The 25300-nt window shown below is 46.0% G+C and overlaps 2 protein-coding genes across 3 annotated transcripts in view; one reads left to right on the top strand and one right to left on the bottom strand.

The window, feature by feature from the left end:
* Window positions 1-3678: 3678 nt before the first annotated feature.
* TAF8 (TATA-box binding protein associated factor 8) lies at window positions 3679-12638 on the bottom strand. Of its 2 annotated transcripts, none has more exons than XM_067531683.1 (8): window positions 12605-12638; window positions 11089-11245; window positions 10036-10134; window positions 9324-9386; window positions 8269-8393; window positions 7768-7915; window positions 6615-6757; window positions 3679-6149 (listed from the first exon to the last, which is right to left on the bottom strand). In XM_067531683.1, exons 1-8 carry the CDS (start codon window positions 12635-12637, stop codon window positions 6006-6008), a joined length of 912 nt encoding a protein of 303 aa, XP_067387784.1. In that variant the 5' UTR covers window position 12638; the 3' UTR covers window positions 3679-6005. The 2 variants fall into 2 exon arrangements, with proteins under 2 accessions (XP_067387784.1, XP_067387786.1); XM_067531685.1 differs by lacking the exon at window positions 12605-12638 and adding an exon at window positions 11850-12560.
* Window positions 12639-14594: 1956 nt separating this feature from the next.
* CCND3 (cyclin D3) overlaps window positions 14595-25300 on the top strand; it is a 58837-nt gene continuing 48131 nt past the window's right edge. The window contains exon 1 of the mRNA XM_067531644.1: window positions 14595-14786. The gene's annotated coding sequence lies outside the window, so the exon portion shown is untranslated. The remainder of the gene's footprint in view (window positions 14787-25300) is intronic.

The raw sequence follows: 25300 nt of genomic DNA, 5'->3' as shown, positions 1-25300 counted from the left end.
GGAATATCCCTCCCCTCCTCCCCCATGCAGAGATCCAGCAGAATGCCAGGCACCGCTTAAGCCCTTACAATGGTTTTGGAGAAATCAAACTAAAATGCTAACACTTACAATATTACAGCCTAGATGCTGTGCTGCAGGTGGGGGACGCACACCTACCACCTCAGGAGAGTTTGGCAAATGGGGCTTTCTCCTCCCCTTTGCTTATCCCCAATTCTGGGCCTCAGGCTGCTAAAGTGCCGATCTGGCAGCCAGGGCACATCAGAGTGCAGGGAAGCCCTGGCAACGTCCATTTCCCCCAGCTGTGTTCTCTGGGCCAGACACAGAGGTGACATTGGGACCGCTACACTGGCCCTGTGGCATTGGAGAATATCCCTACACTGGGATGATCCGGCAGCTTTTTGGCTCAAAGCAGCCCCAATGGAGGGGAGAATCTGGACCTCTGTGAGTCTGAACCTGTGATCACTGAAGTTAGTGGGAATGCTCCTATTAAAGTCGGTGGGAGTGCATTAGGGCACCGGATCCAGCCTCAGGCGCCTATTTTGCTCCCCTTTTGTGTAACTTGTTTATCCATTAATACTCAGCTCAGACACCCAAGGGAAATCCTGGCCCCATTAAAGTCCCTAGCAAAACTCCCCATGACTTCAGCGGAGCCTGCATGTCCACCCAAAAATCTCGCTTTCAGCAAGGGCCTGCCTCACGTCTCAGTGTTCTAGCGTGGTTGGCTGAGACACAACGAGCTTACATAACTTCAGTGACGCTTCCCTCCTCCGAAACCTTCATCCCCTTGGCACCCCGGCTGTATTGGCAACACACAAAAAGAGAAGGATCAAGAGGGCTAGATACAAGGTGTGCCAAGAGAAGGCTTCTGATAGGGCCCAAGCATGCCGAGTGCAAAAAACCAACACAATTAACCTTCAGTGAGTGACAAATGGCCTGGAGATAGACTAACGGCTAAAGTAAGTCAGGGCTGTTGAGCAGGTACACATTGCTGCTTGTGTAACAGGTTAGGGGGAGCTATATTAAGGATCTCTCTAATGTACTCCCCCTTTGTCTCTTCTACGCTAAAGCACAGGCCACAGCTTGGTCTTTTCAGGACTTTAAACCAAAAGAATTGCACAGAGTTAAACCGCCATGACAGAGAGCCCCCTCACCAGTATTTGGTGTTCTTTCCAGTTCCTCCACCAACCAACAGCTCGTTTTATGAAAGACGAGCTTCTCGCCAAAGTTTTCTCTTCTTCTCAAAAAGAGTTCCAGCTCTATAGATCTCACTTCATACAAGAGTTATGCCCAGGAAATGTTTCTCTGTCAACGGTCTGGACCAATTCCCTTGATTTTGAGTGCGGTTGGTAGTGATTCATACCAACAATCTTGTAAAAACCTGTCTTGCATGCAAGAGCCAAATACTGCGTCTAAGCCTTAACTAATGCACTCACTATACTTCCTTAGGCGTTTTCTAGAACCCTAAAGTCCTAAACTGGTCTCCAGTTCTTGACTTGGTCCCAGTTCCTAAGGCTACTCACAGTGCTACACGATCGAAATGATAACTAAATCATGATACTACTTTGCACTCCTATAAGTCTAAATGAAACACATTGAAACGATAAAGTAAAAATGAAATGTTTTTACCTTATCGAAGCAATACGAGCAAGTCAAAATGATTCATCTCAAGGACCTGGGGAATTATAGAATTATAAACCAGTCAGCCTAACTTTGATCCTGGCAAGACACTGGAACAAATTATTAAACATTCAGTCTGTAAGTAGCTAGAGAATAGTAGGGTTATAAGGAATAGTCAGCATGGAACTTCAGTAGGCCTACTGGCATGGGTAAGTGCTCAGCGGTGTAGCCCCGTAGGAAGAAAAGATGTCCTAAGTGGACAATCACACTATTACCGTCTCTCCTAATTCTTATGTCAGTGACACCCCCCGTTTTGATCCCACTGAGAACATGATCTGGAGTCAGGGAGCCCATTACTAGCAACAGAACATCAGACAGGTCTCTATCCCCAGATTAATGCAGAGACCATAAACTCTGGGACAAAAGAAAGACAAGGGGGAATCAAATGGTTACATGAAAAGAAGTTGAATCAGGTACGATGGCGCTGGTACTTCATATCCCACCTGACAAGGCTCCAAGGACAAAATGCAATGAATCTTGCTAGAAGTCTTGCCCGACAGTTATGGGCTGATTACACACATGCCACTCACAATAGTTACTCAAGGTTCTGCCGCTTGTTCCCTTGTGATTCCTTGCGTTCCACAGGTGCAGTGATCTGGAAGGGGTGAAGTTGCCTGTTGCCAGTTACCTTTCTGGTCTGGCCTTCCAAAGGAGACAATGTGACCTGGCAGATAGAGCACTGGACTCAGATTCAGGAGATCTGGGTTTCGTTCCTGGCTCTACCACTAGCCTTCTTGATGACTTTGTGCCAGTCACTTCCTCTCAGTGTGTTCAGTTTCCCTATTTATAAAATGATACTGACTTCCTTTGTAAAGTGCTGTGAGATCTATGCATGAAAAGTGCTGCATAAGAGCTGGGTATTGAAATATAACAAGTCCCCCTTCCTATAGTAATTACTTCTGGCAGTACACTGGATGTAGTGATTCCAGATCAGGACGTCCAACGTGTTCATTTGTATACGGATACCCAGAATGACCTTCCAGCTCATAGCAATGGTAGCGGTTGGCCTTGGAAACAAACCAAACCATGCATGTATATTTGTGGATGAGGCAAATTCTTTGCGTGCTTGGCAAATTAGAATGGGGAAAGGGCTTTCTCCCTCTCAGCCTCCCCATTTCTCTCTGAAGAAACTTAGGAGGCAAAACAAAAAGCATCATCATGTCACCCATTGGAAAGGAGTGCAATGATTTGCAAAAACTGAGCAGATTTCAGTCCAGGCTAATACGAGCCCCCAGCCTTGAGTTACATAAAGTAGAATTAATTTAGGGCATTAAATTAATACACCTAGCTCATGGGCACAGTGCCTCAAGCGATGAACAGGACAGGGAGCACAGGGGCCAGAAACCCTGCATTCATGAGACACTGTTGCTTGGCCAGTTACCCTGCCTCATAGCATAAGTGGGGCCCAAGAGGGGAGTGTACAGCTAAGCACCCTGTTAACACACTTGGTGATGGGGATGTCTGTGCAGACATGCCAATTTTCTCCTTAACTTCCACCCCCCTTTTACCCTGTGCTATTGTGGGGAAAGGAGCAATTGCACAAGTTTGAGGCTGCCTGATGCTCAAGACAGAGGGCTACACCTTGCACTGAACCTCAGACACATTCATATGTCGTCTCCGGTCACCGAGGAGCGCAAGAACCTTACACACTCTTCTGAGCATCACGCAAGGAATTGCAGGGGCAAGGACTTTTTTGCAACTCCAATGAAAGCAACGGAGCTAGATCAGGGTAAAACTGGAATAATGCAGTGGGGTACCAGACCCCAGGTCAGTCTACGTTACTGCAGTGAGAGAGCAGAGATAGACTCTGGTACCATGCACTGCTCTCCAGCTCAGAAACGTGATACAATTCCAGGGCTGGCCTGGATGGTGTGATCCTGATTCCAGAACACGGAGGAAGAGACTAAATACAAACCAAGGGAAACCAGTAATCAATGGACAGACATTCAATCCCTAAGTGCATCCAAGGTTCACGTCAACAGTGACCCACTGCTGTTTATAGGAGACATAATTTCTTTTATTATGAACTTAAAAATAATTATTTTCACTCTACTTTTGTCCAACGCAGGTTTTTATAATCAAAAAAGCCTAATCCAAAATGACCAAACAAAGATATAAATGTATAAATATACAACGTCTGTATGTACATACATTCTTCTATACAACAAATGCACCGGCAGGCTTCACAATGGCACGTGCAGGGCTCTTTCACTGGTGATAACGTTTAAAAGCCTCTGGGGGGATTCTTTGATTTGCCCTCGATGGAACAATTCTACCTCAGAGACAAAGGGTATTTTATACTCTGGTATTGGTGGCATTTAGGCCCCAACCCTGCTCCTACTGCAGTCAATGGCAAATTACCTAATGACTTGGATGGCACAGAATGAAACCCATAAATTGCAAAGCCTGCCTTTAGACTCTTCCTTTAGCAACCAATTCTGATGTGACATCACCATCAACTACAATAGCTACTGCTTTAGCCAAGATGGTCTTTTGAAGAAAGGATGATTCTAGCAGAAAACCAATGCACGTCCAAGTACGGACCCTTCTTCACTCCATGATCTCAGCCACAGCACAGGGAGCCCTGGCCTCCTGCAAGCAGGGTCTGAGAACAATAATCGGCTTGAGGGAAGAGGTTCTTATGATTACTTCCCCAACACCTGCCAATGCCACACTGGTCCTTAAGCTGGGAGGACAAGGAGACTTCTTCCAGTGGGTAAAGTATTGAAGCATAAGAGAACAGCAGATGACACTCTCACAGGGGCAATGCTGTCAGCCTGCAGGGGACATTGTTTCCTGATCAGAGTCTCAAGAGGCAGCATGGTGAATTGTTCAAGGAATCATCAAACCAGCTAGTACCGAGGGAACTGAATGGAAGGCAAAGGGATTTATTTGTAGGTAGCTGGAAAGTGACAGGTGAAAGGGCAACCATACAAACAGCAACGTGTAGACAAAGAAAGGAAGGTACAGCACTGAGACACTGACATTTCCCATGGGCTTCTGGTTCTTTGCCCAAATGCTCAGTAGGTTGGATGTTACAAAGGGCTGGGCACAACCAATTTCATAGCAGAGATAGAGAGCCTAAAGAGTGCTTTTACCGACATGAAAAGGGAATAAGATTTTACTTTTCATCTCAGGATCTACATTATTTCCACATGCCTTTTGAAAAAAGGTCTGATCTATTTCACCTCCAGTTTCAATTGCTCTAAATTGTTTCATTTCTATTTTTTTCAAAAAAAACCTAAAAAAATGCTTTAAACACTCAACTTGCTGCCTACTTTTCTTCCTTAAGCAGCCCAATTTGGGGAGAGGACCATGGTTTAGCCAAATTTGTGATCAGGGTGTGTACACGTGAATGAGAGCAAAACCTTCTCCGCTTCCCAGGATAACAGGTGTAAAAATCTTGGGACTTTTGTCAGAGAAGTGCATCGGTAAGACAAAGACACACAAGAAGCTGATCTGCTGATTAAGGGGGGGACCATTTTGACAGCTCTATTGAGTAAGAAGAGGCCTATAGTCAATTTTCTGACCATAAACGCACTTCAAAAATAGTGTGAACCTCCACATTTAAAACACTAGAATAAGCAGGATACGTGGGCGGTCTCCCTCAGGATCCTGCCCGTTGCTCCTGAAAAATCTGAATTATTAAGGGGCCCAAACCAAAACACCAACTCTGAATATTCAACAACTTAGGGCAAGTTTGGATCTAGTCTGGATTTCATGACAGGACTCCTAGCTCTGGACAACCGCAAACTCTGGGGAAGTTTAGGAGCTCTGCACACCAGCTCAAGCAATTCTCTAGTTCAAATAGAGATCACAGTTAACAAGGGACCATGGTGTGAATCCTGTGCACACCAATGCAGACAGCCAGGGTGGAATGGACAAGTCTTTCTCCGAGTCTAGGAGAGGACTCCACCAGCTTGTGGAAGCACATCAGTTCTTGCATTCTGTACAATCCACTGGGAAGTGTTAAGCAGTGAAACCCTTCTGAGTGCCTCCTCCTTACAGAACAAATCCAGCCCATGAAGAGGAGAAATGTCATAGCTACAGCTCAGTGCTCTCTGGAGTAGATGGGCTGATTTCAGTGTGAGGACTGGTGATTTCAATGCCCCCTCCCTACTGACCGTGCCAAGCCAGTGGGAGATGAGGGGAGGAAAAAAAAAGTGTAGTTTGATATGTTCAGAGAGCTCATCCCTCTGCTTCTGCAACTCAACCAGCAGTATCGCCCCTCTTTGTCCTGTGCCCCTCACAGCAGCAAAGGAAACCTCCCTGGGACAGCCAGGGGATAGCAGGCCTCCTCTTCCTCCATGCAGTCAGCTTGCTGCAGCTCACTTCTTCCTACGGATCTTGGGTTTCTTCACTGGCCGGAGGTAGGGATTGTCTATTAAGCTCTCCTCTCCGTTGCGGCTGCCAGACAAGGACACATTTTGCTGTAACACTGAGGCATTCTCTTTCTCAGCTCCCGAATCATCCTGCCAGGTAAAAACCATAAATATTTGAAGTTAGGACAAGCTGAGCTGATGGGGTGTGAACCATGCAGACCAAAGAAATACACAGCAGCCAAGATCAATAGGGATAACATGAATAAAGAACGGCATGGAGATAGATGTCCCTTGTTTCATATGGGAACAGTATGGGATTCCAGGGAAATCCTCTTTCCTCTGAGGTAGGAGAGGAAGTGCCCCCATATATTCAGGATACAACATTAACAGCCACAAGGCTCTATTCTGTGAACTGAAGCATGACAATGACCCACGGCACTTTGCGAGTCATTTATATTGGTGCAAAAGGGATGCAAAAATGGTACTCAAATCAACACTTGACACTCTGCCCAGCTGTGTCAATGATGATTCAAAGTGCAAGACAGAGGAGAATCAGACCCAAGGCATTTAAGAAGGTCACAATGAAGAATTCCAAGTTTTTGCTGCTGGTCATACCGTGCTCATGTGGAGTGGGAGATTCTCCGTGTCCGTCTGATCATCTTGCTCAGATGAATCTGTTTCCTCCATCTGCTGCATCTCCAGCTCGGAGGGGAGAAGAGCAGTCAGGTATGGTATTGTGAAAGGTCTGGCAGCAATCACTAGGGATGAAAAAGGTCAAGAGAGTCAACAACTTAGGTGACTTGCTTCTCAATTAAATGTGTGTTATTTCTAAACCAAGATATTAGGAAGAACTGAAGCAAATATATTTTTAAACTCTCTCCCTGACCCCAATTTTTCCACCATCCAGAATCAAGAAAAATAGAAGCTGCTGTCCTGGATCAAGACATTGCTCCATCAAGTCCATTATCCTGCCCCTCAACATAGCCAGTACCAGATGCCTCAGAGAAAAGGGTACAACCTCCTTAATGCTTCTGGCCATGTGAACAATGCAGTCCAGAAGACACATTGAATTCCTTCTGACCCTCAAAGAGGATCAATCATCTTGTGCCCTGAAGTATGAGATCCGATCACCCTTGGGATGATAATAATACTTTGTACTTACATAACACTTTTCATTTGAGGATCTCAAAGCACTTTGGTGAGGTGAATACTACTACCTTCATTTTGCAGGTGGGAAAGCTGAGGCACAGAAAACCTGATAATCACAAGAGCCTGAGTGCCTGCAACTCCCACTGACTTTGCTGGAAGTTGCTGGTGGTCGGCACCTTTGTAAATCAGGCCCAGAGAGGGGATGTGACTGTCTAAAAGTTACAAAGTGAGTCAGTGACAGAGCCTGGATTGGAACTCAAGAGTCCTGGCACACAGCATCCTGATCAGACCATGCCTCTTATATAAGAGATACCCTGGTGACATGGAATCAGAAAGGAAGGATGGAACTTTGTTTAGGGCACCAGACTGGGAGACCCACGTTCAATTCCATGCTCTCCCACAGACTTCCTGTGTGACCTTGGGAGGCCTGAGATTCAGTTCTCTATGTAAAATGGATAACAAAATTACCTTACTTCACAGGGGGGTTGTGAGGATAAATATATTGAAGAGTCTGTAGTACTCAGATATTACAATAATGGGGGCCAGGCAAGAACCTAAGATAGATAAAGAAATCATTTATATTTAGCGTCTGGCATTGGGCATCTTAGATGGTTCTTACGTGGGAATGTGCTGACATCATCCTTGAAAAGACTCTGAGTCTCTCCTGTCTTTGCCATGAAGCGAGTCAGAGCTCTTTCCACATCACGCCTCTGTGATGCTGCCTTTTCCCGTAGGATCTGGTAATCTGAAACTGGCTCCCGGTAGGTCTGTTAGGCAGAGAGGGAGAGAACAATGAGATGTACGGACTTAGAACATGCATAGCTCTGTAATATAGTTATTGGAGACAGGACAGCTAACTCAAATTAAGGACACTATTGGTGAGTAGGTGATATAACTAAACATAGAGCCCGCAACTCACAATGCCTTGCAGAGGACTCCAGAGCCCAGAAATACAGAAACCTACAGCAAGAGTGGCCCAGTGAACTTCCAGCCACGTGATGAGCCACAAAGAATGAAAAAACGTCCTGGATAAATGTGTACGAGGCCTTAAGTTGCTGCTGCTGCTGCTGCAACGCAAGAGACAATGAATGACATATTTTGTAAAGTCTTTTCCACTCACCGGAGTTTTGATGTAGGTGTGGGGATCCGGGAACTCAGGAAAATGGCCGGGGATGTGGGATGGATGGGGTTTGTTCTGTCCAGCCGTCAGGGCTTTGGGAGTCACGGGCTGATTTGTCACAGGCGCTGCAGTTAAATAATAAAAACCTAGTCATCATTGTTCAGTCAAATCCCCAGCATAATAAGAGGAGCATAAGCAGAGGTTCAGCTGATCTCTCTATCTACAGACCTTATATAGTATAACCAACAACAGACCATTTTCTCTAGGTAACAGTTTCAGATTCCATTCTAAATCACTCCAAGGAACAATGATTAGTTTAAAATTGCAGTAAACTGCACTAAGCCCACCGCACAAGTACGTGGACAGCAAACAATACCATACCAAGAAGTTCAATGGGCAATGAGGGAACACTGGAACAGTAGCAACTATTTTGACAAATGGTGCCTATTCCTTCATTTATCACTTGTCAATTACAGAAAATCTTAATATCAACTGCTCTTCTGGTAGCAACAGACTCCAACAGACACCAACAGACTCCACCGTGCCTCAAAAGAACAGAAACTCTTTGGACATATGCAGAGGGGCTGGTGGAGTGAGGAATACAAGTGCTTTCACACATTTCATGGGAGTATCCCCAAGCTAAGATTTTACGGTCCCTAAAATTTTAGGAATGGTCAAAAAACATTTGCAGGCACAGAATTATTTGTGAATCTGCAAGTTAGTCAATTTCTTATTTGTTTGTCATCAATTTCACCTTCTGGTTGTAGCCTACAAGCCTGACTCTGCAATGTTTAGGCTGCAAAACTTCAAAGGGGATTTTTATTAGTTAAAAATGTTACCTTATTCTCTTTTTTGAAGTCCCATGGAAACATCTGATTGGTCTCAGGGTCAATAAAATCTGCCTTTTACAATACCTAGATTTGCAATCAAACCTCACCTGATAAAACCCCTTCAACTGCATTTTCGATCTACCTAGATTGCTTTATTGTTTTGTATTGCATCACTTTACTTCCTTAATACAAATTAATTCCCTTGCTAGGTGATGCCCCACTTACGTGCAGTGATGACCATCCGCTGGGAGCGCTTGGCATATGCAGGGAGAGTTTCTACATTGAACCCTGAAACACAGGAGATGGGGAATCAGAAATCTCACTATTATCAACAAAACAAGGACTGACGAATATGGATGCTTGCCCAGACAGCAGACACTGCTCCTAGACCCAATTCTCATCTCACTGAAGTCAACAGGAATTTTACTATTTACTTCAGTGGGAATAGGAGAGCACTCCAAATGATTGGTCTATATTTATACCTATCTGAGCATTTAAATGAGGCCTTTCCACTAAGAACTGGATCACTGATATCACCCCCTACTCCTGGTTCCTGTTTCCTACCTTTTCTCTCTCCAGAGCTCTCAAAATTTAGTAACTCTCTCTCCAGCTGAAGAAGGCTAGATGCACAGAAATCTGGAGAAACTTAATACCACTGACTGTCAGCCAGAAAAATGCAAACCATTTCCCCACCCCATCCCAACCGCTCAGGAACTCTGCTTCTGTAAGCCCCAAGATGTAGGATACAGGCACTTATTTGCATGATCTCACTAGCCACTATATGAAAGGCAATGCTGTTCTTAGTTAGGATGGAGGATGCCAAACAAGCCATGTTCTAATACCAGAAGGAGCAAGGATAGCAGAACAACCCTCCACACAACCCCAATCCTTCATAAGGCAACCACTGGGGCTTGCTGTGAAACAATCTGATGCTCACCCATTTCCACTAAGGTAACAACAATGTCCGAAAGGGTTGGCTGAGTTCTTGCCGTGTGCTCACAGTAGGACTTGGCGCTCCTTCCAATTTCTGACACATCTGGGAAAGAAACATCCAGCAGAACACTGACATTTGAAACAGACAATGACCGACAGATTTTTATCAGACAAATCCTACTTTCAGACACTTAGATCTAATAAAAGCTTCAATGAGCCCTTTCACTGAAGTTAGAAAGGAAAGAAAAGATTTTCTGGAATACAAAGTCTCACTGATGGATTTTTAATTCTTTTGTTAAAAAACGGCCTTACGTCATTTAACGGAGACATTAAAGATCAAATAATTAGACAGCTTCTACTAATGCACCACAAAGTTTGCAGCACATTCATTTGTAAGCATGCAAAACCCCATGTTTGAAAACCCAGAAAAACATGCACAACAAGCAGTGAATGCACAAATCAGAAAGTTAGGTGCATGGTTGTCTGACTTAGCTATGTCTATGGTCCCCTTTGCCAGAGCATCTGAGCAACTCACAAACTTTATTGTATTAAGCCTCAAAACAACTCTGTGAAGCAGGGCAGAGCTATTTATCCCCATTTTATAGATAGGGAATAGAAGCAAAGAGAGACTAGGTGACATGCCTAAGGTTACAGAGGGAGTCTGTGGCAGGGCAGGAAACTGAACTCAAGTCTCTTAAGTACTAGACTAGTGCCCTAACCATTAGACCATCCTTTCTCTCTATAGTTACCTCATCTACAAATGAATAAGTGCATGCAAGATATATACATTTAAGATTGGAAGCCTGTTTGAAAATGTTGCCCTAAACTTTAGAAAGACCAATGTAAAGCTTCAGTAATAAAACAACAATTAACTACCCCGTGATCTATCAGGCATGTTAACATTATAGCACTGTTGCTGTATCATAGATGCACATTTTTATTTCCAGTGGGAATAGCCGATTTTAAGACCATAGTAATTTATTTCAAAAACTACCCTGGCTCCTCAAATCTCTGTTTTATTGGTTTAAATAGCTGCACCACTGATACAGATACTTACAGCTCTGTAACATCTCTGTCAGGGTTTCCACCGCAGCCTTTTCGGCACTCTCAAACCCAGCCTCCGTCAGCAAAGAGCTGACCACAACCTGCAGAGTCCTTCTCCGAGCCAAGTAATAGTTATCTGCAGGGGTTGTTGAGTGTTTGCCTCCTGATCTCTGTAGAAACAGATCCCCCCGCAAAACAGGAGACAGTTAACGAAGGGATGCCAACAATGGGTTTGGAAAAGTGAAAACAATACTACTTGATCACAGACGAGTAGGGTACAGAAAAATATTATGCAAGAGTCTAATACCAAATCTCAACTCTGCCAACATCACATCAGCGCTGACTTTAATACCCCATCCTATTCCAAACTGGCAAAAGAACAAATTGGAAATAAGCATTAGGAATCGTGCTGATTCTGTTCCATTGTCACACTAAATCACCAGATGGGACGGGACTAGAACTAGACTCACAGCTCTGGAACAATGTGGGGGGCTCGGGAGCAGAACTGTAAGTATGTAGCAAGTGAAACTTTAACAAAGCAGTGTGGTGTAGAGGTTACAGCAGGACACTGGCAGCCAGGCCTCCAGCTCTGCCTTGATTTAAAAAGTAGTTGTTAGTTTCCTCTTTCTTTCATAGGTTGCTTGTCTTCTCACATGGTAGGTTCGAGAGGGACAGTGTCTTGTTGTACATTAGGAAAGCACTTAGCACATTATGGCTCCTACTGAAACTCCAAATAAATCATAGAAATAAATTAGAAGTAACGTGCAAGAGCACCTGCTATCCCATCCAGTGGCAGTTGTGGGTGTGCAGGGCCCCTTCACATCTCTGTGCCTCAGTTTCCCCACTTGTACAACAGCAGTAACGTCACACTGCCGTGACACCGGCTGTTTCGCCCAAGACAAATGAGCACAGGCGCATGTCACCAGCTCCCTCACACCTACGGGCAAAGGGGGGCACAGAGAGGGGAAAGCCGCCTCGCGCAGCAGGTCTGAAGTGCACCAGGGGCAGAAGGCAGGCGAGCGCCCCCCAGTCTCTGCTTCACCCCCTAGCTAAATGTGGCACCCCAGGTCAGGACCCCATATGCCCCCTACTCTGCCTCCATTCCACGCTGAGGGTGAAGCCCTGACACCTGCCCCCCCAGTGCCAGGCTCTGACAGAGCAAGGGGACCCCGCCCCCCTGCTAAGCCCTGTGCACCATGACACTGTGTAAGAGTGGGACTTGTAGCCACCCTGCCACTATCACTGTCTCTCTGAGGCCCTCCCACGCGCTCCCCCAGCGCCCTAGCCCTGTGATTGGCAGCGACTGCGGTCAATCAAACGAAAGGCACTTCCGCCAATCGAGAGCCAGCTCCAAAGCCCGCCTACGACCTCAGTTCAGCCAATCAGAGCCTCCCGCTGTTCAGGCCCCGAATCCGCCTCACGGGCCGCAGCCACCTGGACCCGTGGCGGGTAAGCCGGTCCTCCGGCCACCTGGACCCGTGCGCGGGCCGTTCCCCAGAGAATCTACCCCGCGGCATGTCCGCCGTTACCGTGCCCGAGCCGCTCGACGCCGTGTCCGCCATCTTGACGACTACGCGCGTGCGCGGCCGCGCGGGGCATTATGGGACTTGTAGTCCTGAAGGGAGGCTGGGCACGCCCTGGGCCAGGCTGGGTTGCAGGGAGAACCCTTAGGCGATGGGGGAGCTGGTGCTGAGCCTGGGCTCCGGGAGGATCCCCAGGGCTGGAGAACGGAGCATGCGCCCGCTGCCTGAGTCTGGCTGGAGCCTGAAGCAGCTCCAAGCAGTGTGAATTGCACCTGCCTGGTGTCTGAAAGTGGACCACACTTGACGCTTCCGCTGCTGGTCAAAGGGTGCCAGGCAGGATCGCAGTCTAGAGATCTGCTGCACCATCTTCTCCGCATGGGGTTTCACTTGGCCATCTCCGGTAGACGGAGCCTGGTTTGGGGGTGGAATCGCGTTCATTTATATTTCCCGTTCAAGCCTGGCCAGCCTCAAGAAGACAGGACTGTGTGTGGGATCGGTCCAGCGCGCTGCTGAAAATCCTGGAAACTTCGCTGCCGCAGCCTCTCTCTCCATTGCTTCTCCCAAGATACTGTTCCCCAGATCGCCGTGTCCCCAAGCTCTGCCCCTCCACCCCCGTGTTAAAGATCCACTCCATCTGTACCCTCGTCAGATGGCACAAGGGCCACCAGAAAGCAGTGCAGTACGAGAAATGGCTATACCTGAATAGACAAAGAAACTATCCATTCTCCCTAACTGCAGTACAAAGGAAAGGACCCCCTTGACAAGGAGCTTTCTGCCTTTGTGACTGAAGGGTCAAGGAATAGTCGGGTTGTCCTTCAGGGAACCTGCTATTTATGTTGGGTTGGAAAGAGCTGAAGTTAGATTCATAGACTATAATATAAGGTCAGGAGGGACCATTATGATCATCTAGTCTGACCTTCTGCACAACGCAGGCCACAGAACCTCACCCACCCACTCCTGTAATAGACCCTTAACCTATGACTGAGTTACTGAAGTCCTCAAATAATGATTTAAAGATTTCAAGGGACAGAGAATCCACCAGCAAGTGACCCGTGCTCCATGCTATAGAGGAAGGTGGAAAAACCCCAGGGCCTCTGCCAATCTGCTCTGGGGGAAAATTCCCTCCTGACCCCAAATATGGTGATCAGTTAAACCCTGAGCATGTGGGCAAGACTCACCAACAAGTCACCCAGAAAGAATTCTCTGTAGTAACTCAGAACCCACCCCATCTAACATCCCTTCACAGGCCACTGTTAGCCCTGTTGATCCCATTTCAATTATTTTATTTCAGTCCTGATAGTAGTTTCGTTTCTTTACCACTTTTGCCACCACCACAGAATGTCTGACATTTACACAGAGCCTTTCATCTCAAAGGATTCAAATGCATTTGCAAATTTAGACACAGGGATCTCTTCACCCATCACTGAAACTCAGCCACTGCTGGGGTGGATCTGGCTGGAGACTGTATCCAGTTGAAACTGCAGGGGAAATGTGTGGTACTGTAGACAAGAACATTATTATTTGAACTGGAATTTGCCCATGACATACCCGTCATTATGAAAAGTGCCATGGCATATGATGACCATTTAGAATCGAGATCAAAGTCTCAGACAAAAGACAGTGCTGCTGAGTTTCCATGTCCAATAGATGGAAAGTTTGAAACTACAAAAAAAGATCTCTTTTAAAGCTCACATGAAAGGCCTAAATCACTTGGTCGGGTTTCTTGAAATATAGCAATTCTTCAGGTTGTTTCTCGGTAAGCAGTGCTTTTTGAGCTCAGCTTCAATTTCCCTTCTACGGTGTTCAGATCTTGTGATCTAAACTTTGGTGCATGTCAGAAGTCGGTTGTGTGCTTCAGAAACTATAGAACAGGAAACCCCCCCCGTCCTACAGCTCCCACCTCTTGCTTCCTGTTTAAGTACATGTGTGGGGGAAGAGAAAGCATCTTAGGAACCAATAACTGTGTTGTACAAAAGAAATGTAAACAACAGCTGCCACGCTGGAAATTAAAGGTCCTGATCTCGGTCAGTTCAGATTGCGACGCAGCTTTCATGCAAGCGCTGGTTATTCAGTAGCGATGGTAGCGAAAACAGCAACCCATGGAAAAAGAAGGGGTGGAGGAGAGGAAAAACTGGATTGTTGAAAGGAAACATGTCCTGTGAAGCCAATTTCCTGATCATCAAGAAAGGTAGGAGGCAATTTAGTTGCGTTTTTACTGTAAACTGTAGATTGAAAAGGTGAAAGAAAAAGAGAGAGAGAACTCATGTCGTAAGCAACAAAGGACCAGCAAAAATTGCTTTCGAAGGGATTGGTCGAACACAAGAATCTTGGGGACCCATAGGAATGGTTCCTTTTGATGGAGTGATAGTTTATTGGAGGTAGATCTTAGTGCAGAGTTCGTTGTGTATATAGATCCCCTTGTGCAGATGGTGGCAGAAGCCAACAAAGCAATGACGCAGTAACTACTGGAGCCCAAGGCAGGTGTGTGTGTCTTTGCCCAGAAGTGCTGGAATGGAGGCATAGAAGATTTTCTGCCTATTGGTGGGCTAAAAAGCGATGTCTGCGTCTTCTTGCAAAAGACCCAGAGCATGATTTTTCATAGGTGCTGAGGTCCTGCATCCTCCAACTAGAGTTTCAGCGGCCCAGAACTTCTGAAAAGCAGGACCTTAATGAATAAACCAAGATTGCAGGTGGACAGTAGAGAGGTGGCTTGTGAGAGGACTTAGTATTGGTACTTTATGGTGGAATCCACAGGTTAACTGGGTCTGACCCAGTTTGGTTGAATAGGGGAAGGAGAACTCTAGGTAGTCTGAATTGAAAACCTCAGCTCACTGCTGTTGCTTGGAGCTAAAGCACAGGGTCAGGCTTAGCCAGTAATATTTATAAGAGTAATAGCTGACTCTCAAACCAACAGGTAGCATGGCATACCTAGTATTTACCACCTGCTCTGCACATCTGAATTCATACCTACACTTTGGCTTACGTGGCACCTAGCATAGCATAGCCATCCACAACATGGAACAGCTGGTGCCTTTCTGTAACATGACACACCTGAATCCATAGCAAGAAAGCGATGCATCTCTGGGGTGCCATGATGCTAATTCACTGTGCATTTATATATCTGTCAAGCAAGGGATTCCATCATGTGAAACCCAGAGTAGGAATGGATATGAAATGGGAATGTGGCGAGATGGGAGTGGTGATGACTGAGAGCATATGTACATCAAGCGCCACACCAGAGCATCGAGCAGTGTTCCATTTACTCCATGTAAATACATCAAGTCTCTAAGTCCAGGAGAAATATCCCATGAAAAATAGCTCAACTTCTCCTTGCCCTTAAAGGATTAGGACCAGAAATTCAGACATTCCATGCAATGGGGAGCCCTTGTAAGAGAACCAGGTGGGGGCAGAGTACAGAGTAAGGACATTTTATCTAGTGGTTAATGTCTGTAAAGGACCTATTCCTGCCTCTGTCACTAATTCATTCGATGACTTTAGGCAAGAGACTGTTGTGCCTGAACTTCCCCATTTATGCAACGGGAAGGATGCCAATATTATCTAACCACCTGGGTTAATTACACTGAGAACCTTGTGTGAAAGGTATGATAAAAATGCAAAGCATTATTAATTATTCTTGTTGTTATTGCTGTTTATTTTATTATCTCGGGCCTTAGAATTCCCTCTACTTGACTGGAACATTGATCTCCTCAACACTGGTAGCTTGCTTTCCAACAGATTGAAATATCTAATATTGCAGAGTGCTGTGATAAAGGGGAATTTAGGCAAATTAAGGGCTTCGTCAGGCCCTGGGACGTGTAAAACAAGCAGAGAGAAGGGTTAAGGCTCTGTTTGGGTAGCTCATCTCTGAAACCTGTAGTGAACGTCTTTGTCCACCCTTTTGAAGCCCCTCCTTTTGTTACTTGTATGAAGACATTTTGCCACTCTGACAAGCAAAGGAGAAATCGCTTCACCCCAGTTTGGTATGCCACCCCAACAAACGCTGTGTAACAAAACAAAAGCAACCTCCTCCAAAAAAAGGCTGGGGGAGAGAAACTCCACTCTAACATTAAATAATTCCATACAAATAACCGAGTGACACTTAATAAACATGTCCATTGCCCTTTTCACCAAAGAATTTCAAAGCACTTTACAAACATCAATAAATTAAGCTGTCAACAATATTTTTTCTCAAAACCAGAAATAGAACTGAGGGATTCCAGAGCCACAGGGCTTAATCAATAGACCCATGCAGCTTCAGAGCCTGGAGTAGAACCCAGGAGTCCTGGCCCATTCCTTGCTCAGACCACTAGACAATACCACCTTCCTTACAATAACCACAAGAGACACGGATCTGCATAGAACAGGTTCATACTAAGACCCAAAGTCAGAGATAGTCTGTATCAGAAGGCGCATTAGGGAGAGTTGCATTTAGGAAAATACCCAGATGTCCTTGTTTTCCTATTTAGCTCCCTAGGGTACAACCTTGGCCTAGACAAGCAGTGCCAGCTTTGCTCTGGTGATTATGCAGTGCCAAGTACGCTGGTGGCTCACGCAGGATTTTGTCAGGTCAACAGCATTGTTAATGCTCCCCACATAGTATCTCCATAACCCAGAGCAGAGCTGCCTGCTGCCAGTGTTTTTTGCCTTCCCTGGACATTCCTGGTCTTTTACAATCAGTGGCCTCTTCAGTCTGCCAAGAGAAGAGGGCTTGCAGGTCTCCCAACTCTCCCCACCGTTCTGACAAATGGCAGAGAAGAGAAGGCTACACACGGTAGGCAGAACCTTACTCAGGGACCAGGGCCAGCTTTAACACCTCAAAATACTATTTCTTCCAGACCCCACCTTCCTTTCCCAGCTGAGGACATCAGCTGCAAGGGCATTGATAAAGCCACCACCCACGTACTGATGTTCCCACGCACACACGTGTGGTTGCATGAGTCTGCATGCATAGGGTGGTGCCCACCACTCTTGCACATTTACACTAACATGTCGGTGCCCACAACTCTTACATGCATCCACACGTGCATACTGGCACCCAGAATCACCCTCAAGCCCCCCACCCCAAACACACACAGCCTCCATCTCATGTGCTCCCTCCACAGACTGGGGGCTGCTGTGATTGCCTTCCTGCTCCTGTCATGCTGCCAGTATGGGTCATCCTCTGGGTGCCCCTGTTTGATAGGTTGATTCTCTGGTGCAACAGTTGCACGAACATTTCTGGTTTGCATACTGCTATACCTTATTGAATCACTGTGGGGAGCTGTTAGGCAAATAACATGACCCTTCCCAGTTAAGTCCCATCTGTGGGATTTGCTGGCTGTTACTTTATTCTCTGTCCATGGGTAGGTATTCTTTTTCTTTCCTTCCCAAGTTACTTTCCCGTCCCAGCTCAGGAAACAAACCTCTCACTGTAATGAAGCACGTAGATCTTTATATTACAGTGGCTTTCTTTGGCACTAGTTCAGAGATGAAGAAAAACCCTGGGGAAAAGTTGTGATGGGGAGGCAGTGTTGCCTAATGGGTAAATCACTGGACTAGGACTTGGGAGAGTCATTTCCTGGTTCTGCCCCCAGCCTGCTGGGTGAACCTGGGCAAGTAAGTTTCCCACCGTGTGCCTCCGTTTTCCCATCTGTAGCACGGCAATAAAGTTAATGACCTCTTTTGTAAAGCACTTTGCCTCTCTCCCTGTTTGAGAGGGCCCCTAAACCGAGTGGTGTTGCAACCTGCCATGCAGGGTTGCAGTGACATTCAGGTTTGGCCCAGCCACTCCTTTGTCATGATGCCCTCCTTAACGTTGCAGGCCTCACGCAGGGCAGGGAGCCAGACCCAGTCCCATGAGCAGGAACCACCACTGCAGGGTGAGTGTAGGATGGGCTCACTCTCCAGCACACACCCACGACTCCTCCCCCAGTGGTAATTTTTTTGGAATGGTGGGGGGATCCAGAAACCTCTGTGCAGCCCTGTTATTCAGGATTGCGAGCAGCTGACGGATAAGGAGCTGGAAAGCTTTTCCCATGCAGTGTGTCATGGCCTCACTCCCCGTGTCTTGCTCTGTCAAGAGCATGGTACCAAATGACCCAGCTGAAATCCAGTGCTATAAGCAGACAGTCCCAGTGTTATAGGTACATTAGCTCTCCCCATACTATAGTAAAAAACAAAATTCATTCGTGCTTCACAGCATAAGCCCGCCTCATAAACCCGTGAGGGTTAAGAAAAAGCTTACCGTAGGGGCAAATTATTCCATAAATTCTCACTGCAGGGTTTCTTGCATCTTCTTCTGAAGCAGCTGATGCTGGCCGCTATCGGATATGGGATTAGAAGGACCCCATGTCCGATACAGAATGGCAGTTCCTATGTTCCTAATTGGAGCAAGGCTTGAATTCGTATCACATGGGAAATTGTGAACTAAGTTTTCACTCGAAACATTTGCCTGCCATGTCATTTTCCTCAGAACCTTACGAAAATGTTAATCTGGCTGCAAAAGAAAAGAAAAAGAAAAAGAAGGCAGGATTGTCACCATTCACATGTTTTTCCAGAGAAGTCAGCTTTTCTCAAAGACTGACATATTATCATCCCATTCCTAGCAGGACATTTTTATCAAAAAAGGAACCACTTTCTAATCTGTGGCAAAATGCAAAAAAATAAAATGCTCAGTATCAGGTGTGTTTTGAATTGTGTTGGAAATATTCTGCATGATTCAGTCAGACAGATAAAGGAGTGGGAGTTTAGATTCCTGGGTTCTGTCCCTGTTGGGACCATTGAACTCATGAGCAGGCATGCTCATATAACCTCCAGCTGTACAGTTATAAGGATGCTCACTGATCTCAAAGGGGGAGCTGTAAACCTTCCATTTGTGTTTGTAAACGATGACAGTGTTCCCAGGCTCCTTAGGTGCGAATAGCCCAGGACATTGTCATTTTTACTCTGGGGAAGCACTCGGATGCTATAATGAAGGAGGCCCCATAGGAACATGGATGGATAATCTTGATGTCTTCAGATCAAGACTGGAAGGCTTTCTGGAAGATATGTTTTAGTCAGACACAAATTTTTGAGCTTAATATAGGGGGTAACTGAGTGAAATTCCATGGCCTGTGATATACAGAACGTCAGGCTAGAGGATCTGTGGTTCTTTCTGGCTAGCTAAGCAGACTTTGAAAAGCATCACTTAGGGGGAGAAGAGACAAAATAATTTTCATTTGAAAAAAAAACTTGCTGATGCTTTGCTCACCTTGTGGCACTAGCCTCTGAGAGAAATTCATTCCTTCTGTTTTTGTCTTTTGGAAGACACTCCCCAGTCCCAGTCTGTATGTTGTCTAGTAAGATCTTCTACAAAACAGGGTCCTTTATTTCCCAAGTATTAGTATATGTGGCAGGGTATCCTCATCTCTGCCCCACTTCCTTACCTAGCGCATGAGGAACCCATACAGTTACATGCTCACAAACCAAAACTTTGATTACCTTTGCCACCAGAGGGCAGATCATTACCAGGAAACCTTCAGACTCCTGGCGTTTTTGAAAGACATTGTTACCCTCCAGACTTGCGAAACACAGGGGGAAAATATCCTTTTTTTAGCCTTTTCCTGCTGAAAACCTTTTACAAACATAGGAATTGCCAGATTGGATCAGATCAGGGGTACATCTAGTTATGTATCTTGCCAGTGGTCATCACCAGATTCAGAGGATGTTGCGAGTAGCAAATATGGAATAACCTACCGTTAAAGAAAGATTCTTCCTAACCCTACCAGTCAGTGGTTGACTTATGCCAACGGCTTATGTCCATTCTTATGTTCTGGAGGAGATATAGCCATAAAGTAGGAGATTTACAGTCGTGTTGTTATTTATTATTATATTAATCCTATCTAATGTAAGTGTGGATGCTCTAATTATTCAGATAAATAACTATTTATTTAAACCTACTAAGCTTTTATTGTCATGGATATGTCTGCCACAGCTTTATTACCCAGCTGAGTATGAGATCCTGGTTTGATGGAGTCACAAAAAGAGCTAAAATGATAGTTGGATGTTTCAATAGGGGAATATCAAGCAAGAGTAGAGAGGTGATATTAACTCTCTAAGTAGCACTGGTGAGATTACAGTTTGACTTGTATCCAATTCTGATGTCCACAGTGTAAAAAGTGTATGGAAAAATTGCAGGGCATCTAGAAAGGAGTTACAAAAATGGTCTTTGGTCTGGAAAACACAGCTTAAAATGTGCGAGTTAAGGAGTTCAGTCTATTTAGATTGAAAAATTAAGAAATAATGAAATCACACTCTGTTGATACATACACAGAGGGCTCTTTAATCTAGCAGACAAAGGCACAAGAAGATCCAGTGGCTGGAAGTTTAGATCAGTAAAGTTCAAACTGAACATAAAATCCACATTTTTAATAGGGAGCGTAATTAACCACTGGACCAGCTTCCCCAGGGAAATGATAAATTCTCCATCACTTGGAGTCTTTAAATCAAGATCGAATGTTTTCTAAAAGGTGATGCTCTAGTTCAACCACAAGCTATTGGGCTGGATGCAGAAATGCATGGGTGAAGTTTTATGACTCGTGGAATGCAGGAGGCTAGACTAGATACTCACGGTGAGGTGTAGGTATTTGTTCTTCCAATTTCACAGATGAAGAACCAAAAAGAGAAGATCAGTGATTCCCCAAAGTCACAGTGGGGAGGCAGTGTCAGGGCTGGGATTAGCACTCAGGTGTTCCTAGCTTCCACTTCCCCCGCCCCCCCCCATACTTGTTGAGGTATCAGAGATGGTAAATCCAGGGTTTCTTGGCTGTTTAACCCCACTCTCCCAGGATGACCCTAGAGCAACAATTCTCAACCAGGGGTACATGTACCCTGGGGTACGCAGAGGTCTTCCAGGGGGTACATCAACGCATCTAGATATTTGCCTAGTTTTACAACAGGCTACATAAAAAGCACTAGTGAAGTCAGTACAAACTAAAATTTCATACAGACAAAATGAGAAAGTCAGCGATTTTTCAGTAATAGCGGGCTGTGACACTTTTGTATTTTTATGTCTGATTTTGTAAGCGAGTCGTTTTTAAGTGAGGTGAAACTTGGAGAACGCAAGACAGATCAGACTCCTGAAAGTGGTACAATAATCTGGAAAGGTTAACCACGCCCTAGAGCACTCTGTGAAGACCTAGCAGCTGGGCAGATTAGAATCCGAGGTTGCATCTGCGTAGTTAAAAGGGATGCTGGGGATATTGCTATTTGCTGGACCTTTTAGACGACTCCCACATTAAAAGCTGTTCATTTCTGGTCTATCAGCTGCACATGGCTCCGCTTCTGAGTCACAGTGCCCTGTTTAATCAACCAGGCATGTAGACCTATACCTACCGGCTGTCCCGAATCTCTGCTGCCGAGAACTATTGCAATTCTCTGGTCAGCTGGCCCTGTCTAATCTGTGACTCACTGGGTTTTGTGCTCTGTTCTATTCTCTCTCTTCATTTGCCTGAAGCTTCAGGGTTTGATGGTTACGATGAAATCAGCTGTACCAGGAAGGGAAGCTTTCAGTGAGTTTTATCACTGGTCAGATGTAAGATTTTCCTTCTTGGAAAGGCAAAGAAGTGGATGTGCTGGTAGCGCCAGCATGCTCTGATCAGTTTGCATAATACATTGTGAAGGGAGCTGAGGGGCAGGGAGGGTCCACCCACCACAAATGCTTAGCACCTGCTGGAGGGCATGTGGTCATCACTCTGTGTCCTCCCTTTGTAATCTCTGCCTCATCAAATAGAAGTCTTCACCCTCAACATCACAGTCATCATTCTACCTTCCTGGCTCGGGAAAGCGGCCTCCAGGTCACCTCACCAGGTCTCAGCTGCCTCCCGGCTGCAGAGTATACCGGAGACATGAGACAAAACAACTCCTTCGTTTACAACCAGATATACTGTGAATTGAAATATCCCACTGGGATTGCAGTGGAATGGGGGATTCAGCACAGAAGCTGAAGCAGAGAACTGGCAATGAAACAGTGAGTACATCTGTGGCCCAGATTTTCTTTTGGCATATCAAAGGATGGTGGAAAGCCCTCATCACTTGGGACATTTAAAACAAGGCTGGAAAAAGGTCTGGAGAATAGACTGTCGGGAACAACCCTGCTTTGACCCCTGTGATGGATGGATCATAGATTGTCAACTATTGAGCTCTTTCAGGGCAGGGACAGTGTGCATTTTGTGTCCTATACAGCACTGAGTGAGTTGTTGGTGCTTAATAATTAATAACAGACTAGATGATCTAATAAAGGTCATTTCTGTCTCTAGTGTCTGGGATTCTATGATTTTTTTAGCTGTTCTTCTCCACTGGCAAGGAACTGGACACCATTGTGATTCATCTTTCAACATGCTCCAGCCAGAGTGGCTTAGCTTCCAATTATCCCTGGTTCTCCTGATGGACTTCAGGAAACACCAGTGGCCCAAACCATTCTGATAATTGGGCCAAGCACAGGTTTATTCTTCTTACAGTAACTCTGGAAGGAGGTCTTGGCTGCACTGTCCCACCCTCTATGATTTGATCTTGAAAAGCATCATTGATTTCCGAGTGCTGCTGATTACTCCTGTTTCTGTCAGAAGCAATGATTGCCGTGAATTCTCTGTATTCATGTCCTCAGACTTTTGAGGGGAGCCTGAGAGCTGGGATATTAACTTACTGTTGGTCCAATACAATAGGATTCTCTTCTCTACCTTGTCCAGCTTAACGCTCAGGAACAGGAGAGGAGGAGAACCTCTGTTGTTTAAGTTGCTGAGCTGTCTTGGCTATATAAGGATTGTATCCAGCCTCTTTGGTCTGCAGCATGCTGACGGTGCAGATCTTGAAAAAGGAGGAGAGATCACAATCCCATAGCAGATTTATACAGCCCCTCTCAATAGCATGGAAACTCTTCTATGCAGCCAATCAGGAGTGTGTCAGTGGATACCAGCCCTTGTCACATGACAGGGGTATTAACTGTGTTAGTAAGCCTGATCTATGTCAGGAGACTCGGGCCAGGAAATAAAGTTCTGTGTCTTATAGTCCCTTGTGTGTCGCTTTATTACAAGGTGCACTTAGGTCCGCACGTGTCCACTCAGGACACAAGTCCACATCTCCTCAAGGCCATGGCTCCAGATATCCATTTGGGTGCACAGAGTCACAGGTTCACCCTGTACACGCACTTCAGGGCACATGCACAATTAGGGGTACAACTCCACATCCCCCTCTTGGGCAAAGATCCAAACCCCTGTCTTCCTGCCACCTATCACAGACTTTGATTTCCTCCCAGGCCGCTATGAATAGAAGAGGAAGCTGAGCTCAAGGCCATGTTCTATTAACAGCTTCTGGTCCAAACATTAGGGGACAGGGCTAGCGGGAGACATCTGGGTTCAGAAAATTCAAACGCAAACTCTTCTTCATTCCAGAGGCAGGCTGCTGCAGTGCAGGATTCTACCTCCCCCCTGCAACTTGCATTGTGGAAATGAGCATGATATAAAATCTCCATGTAACCAGATCTCTTGTCTTCATGTACCATGAAGTGCTTACTTCATACCCAGATCTAACCCCATCCAAAGTCTGAGGTTCCTCAGATCCAGGGTTTTGATGTGACCCATCAGGGAGATGGGCAGCCATGTAGTTTGGCTCTGGATCCAGCCCTCCTCAAATCTTGGACCTGAGACTTTGGTCCAGGCCCATCCCTGGTTGTGAAGTTCTGCATGCGATGTCTTGTGCTATGACACCAAGGTGGTGAACAGAATTAACTCTGTGTCTACTGAGCCAGACCCCAGGTTGTCTGGGGTTGGCAGATTTGAAGATGAGCTCGGCTTTCCCCATACCTCACTTCAGCCCTGTGCCCAGTCCTTAAACATCCTCTGAAGTGCCTTCAGACTGCAAGCATAAGTCATGCAGAGTCAGATGGGCATCATCTCCCTGATAAACCTGGCACTGGAGTGAAAGGGAGGGCAGGATGATGTCTGCATCCTTTCGTGTCTGAGCCACTTGTGCACCTCTCTCTGTGGCTGACAGCTTGCCAGAGGAAGCCCATCTCTGCTTCTGAGCCTGAGGTGCACCCAAGCCACGGTGCCGCATTGCATGTGCCTTTGATCGCTTTGCAAAGAGCAAGGTGTTGCCAGCCCCGTGCAGTGACAACATTGCTCCCAAGGCCCAGTGCCAATAGCTTTCTCACTCAAAAAGGGCCGCTTATCTCAGCACTTTACCACAGTTGGGTTTCTTGCCGGTGTCTTTGACGAGCTGCCTATCGTCTTCAGGAAACCACATGGCGGGTGGTGCCCTTGTTGGGTGGGAATGGGGGGAGGGAATCCTGCTCCTCCAGGCTGCCTAGCTTCAGGAATTTAGCTGGGCTTGGGATACCAGTGCCTGGGAGTGGGATCCCAGGCGACCTGATCTAAGGAAGGGTGTTAATGTGCTCTGCCTGAGCAGAGCAGAGCTGCCTATAGTCATAGTAGCAGAATTGTGCCAGCATAAATAATTGCCCCAGCATATTATGGGGGTGTACTGTGAGTGATCCAAAGGAACTAGTACATGGATCCACACGTTCCTTGACTGAAGGAGGAGAGTGCTAGTTGGAAAAGCTCCCCGATGAAGTGCCTGAACTTTGGCTGCACAAAGCTATATGTCCGATTTGGACTGTAGGAGCCTTTTGGAGCTTTTCTTTAAGCCCCAGGTTGTAGGAAGTTTTTTGTTTGTGTCAATGGGGCTCTG

The sequence above is a fragment of the Emydura macquarii genome, unplaced genomic scaffold (genome assembly GCF_026122565.2).
Source record: "Emydura macquarii macquarii isolate MOO-44397 ecotype Brisbane River unplaced genomic scaffold, CSIRO-AGI_Emac_v2 contig_3220, whole genome shotgun sequence".
In the NCBI taxonomy this organism is placed as follows: Eukaryota; Metazoa; Chordata; order Testudines; family Chelidae; genus Emydura; species Emydura macquarii.
This window is presented reverse-complemented; position numbering and strand designations above follow the sequence as displayed.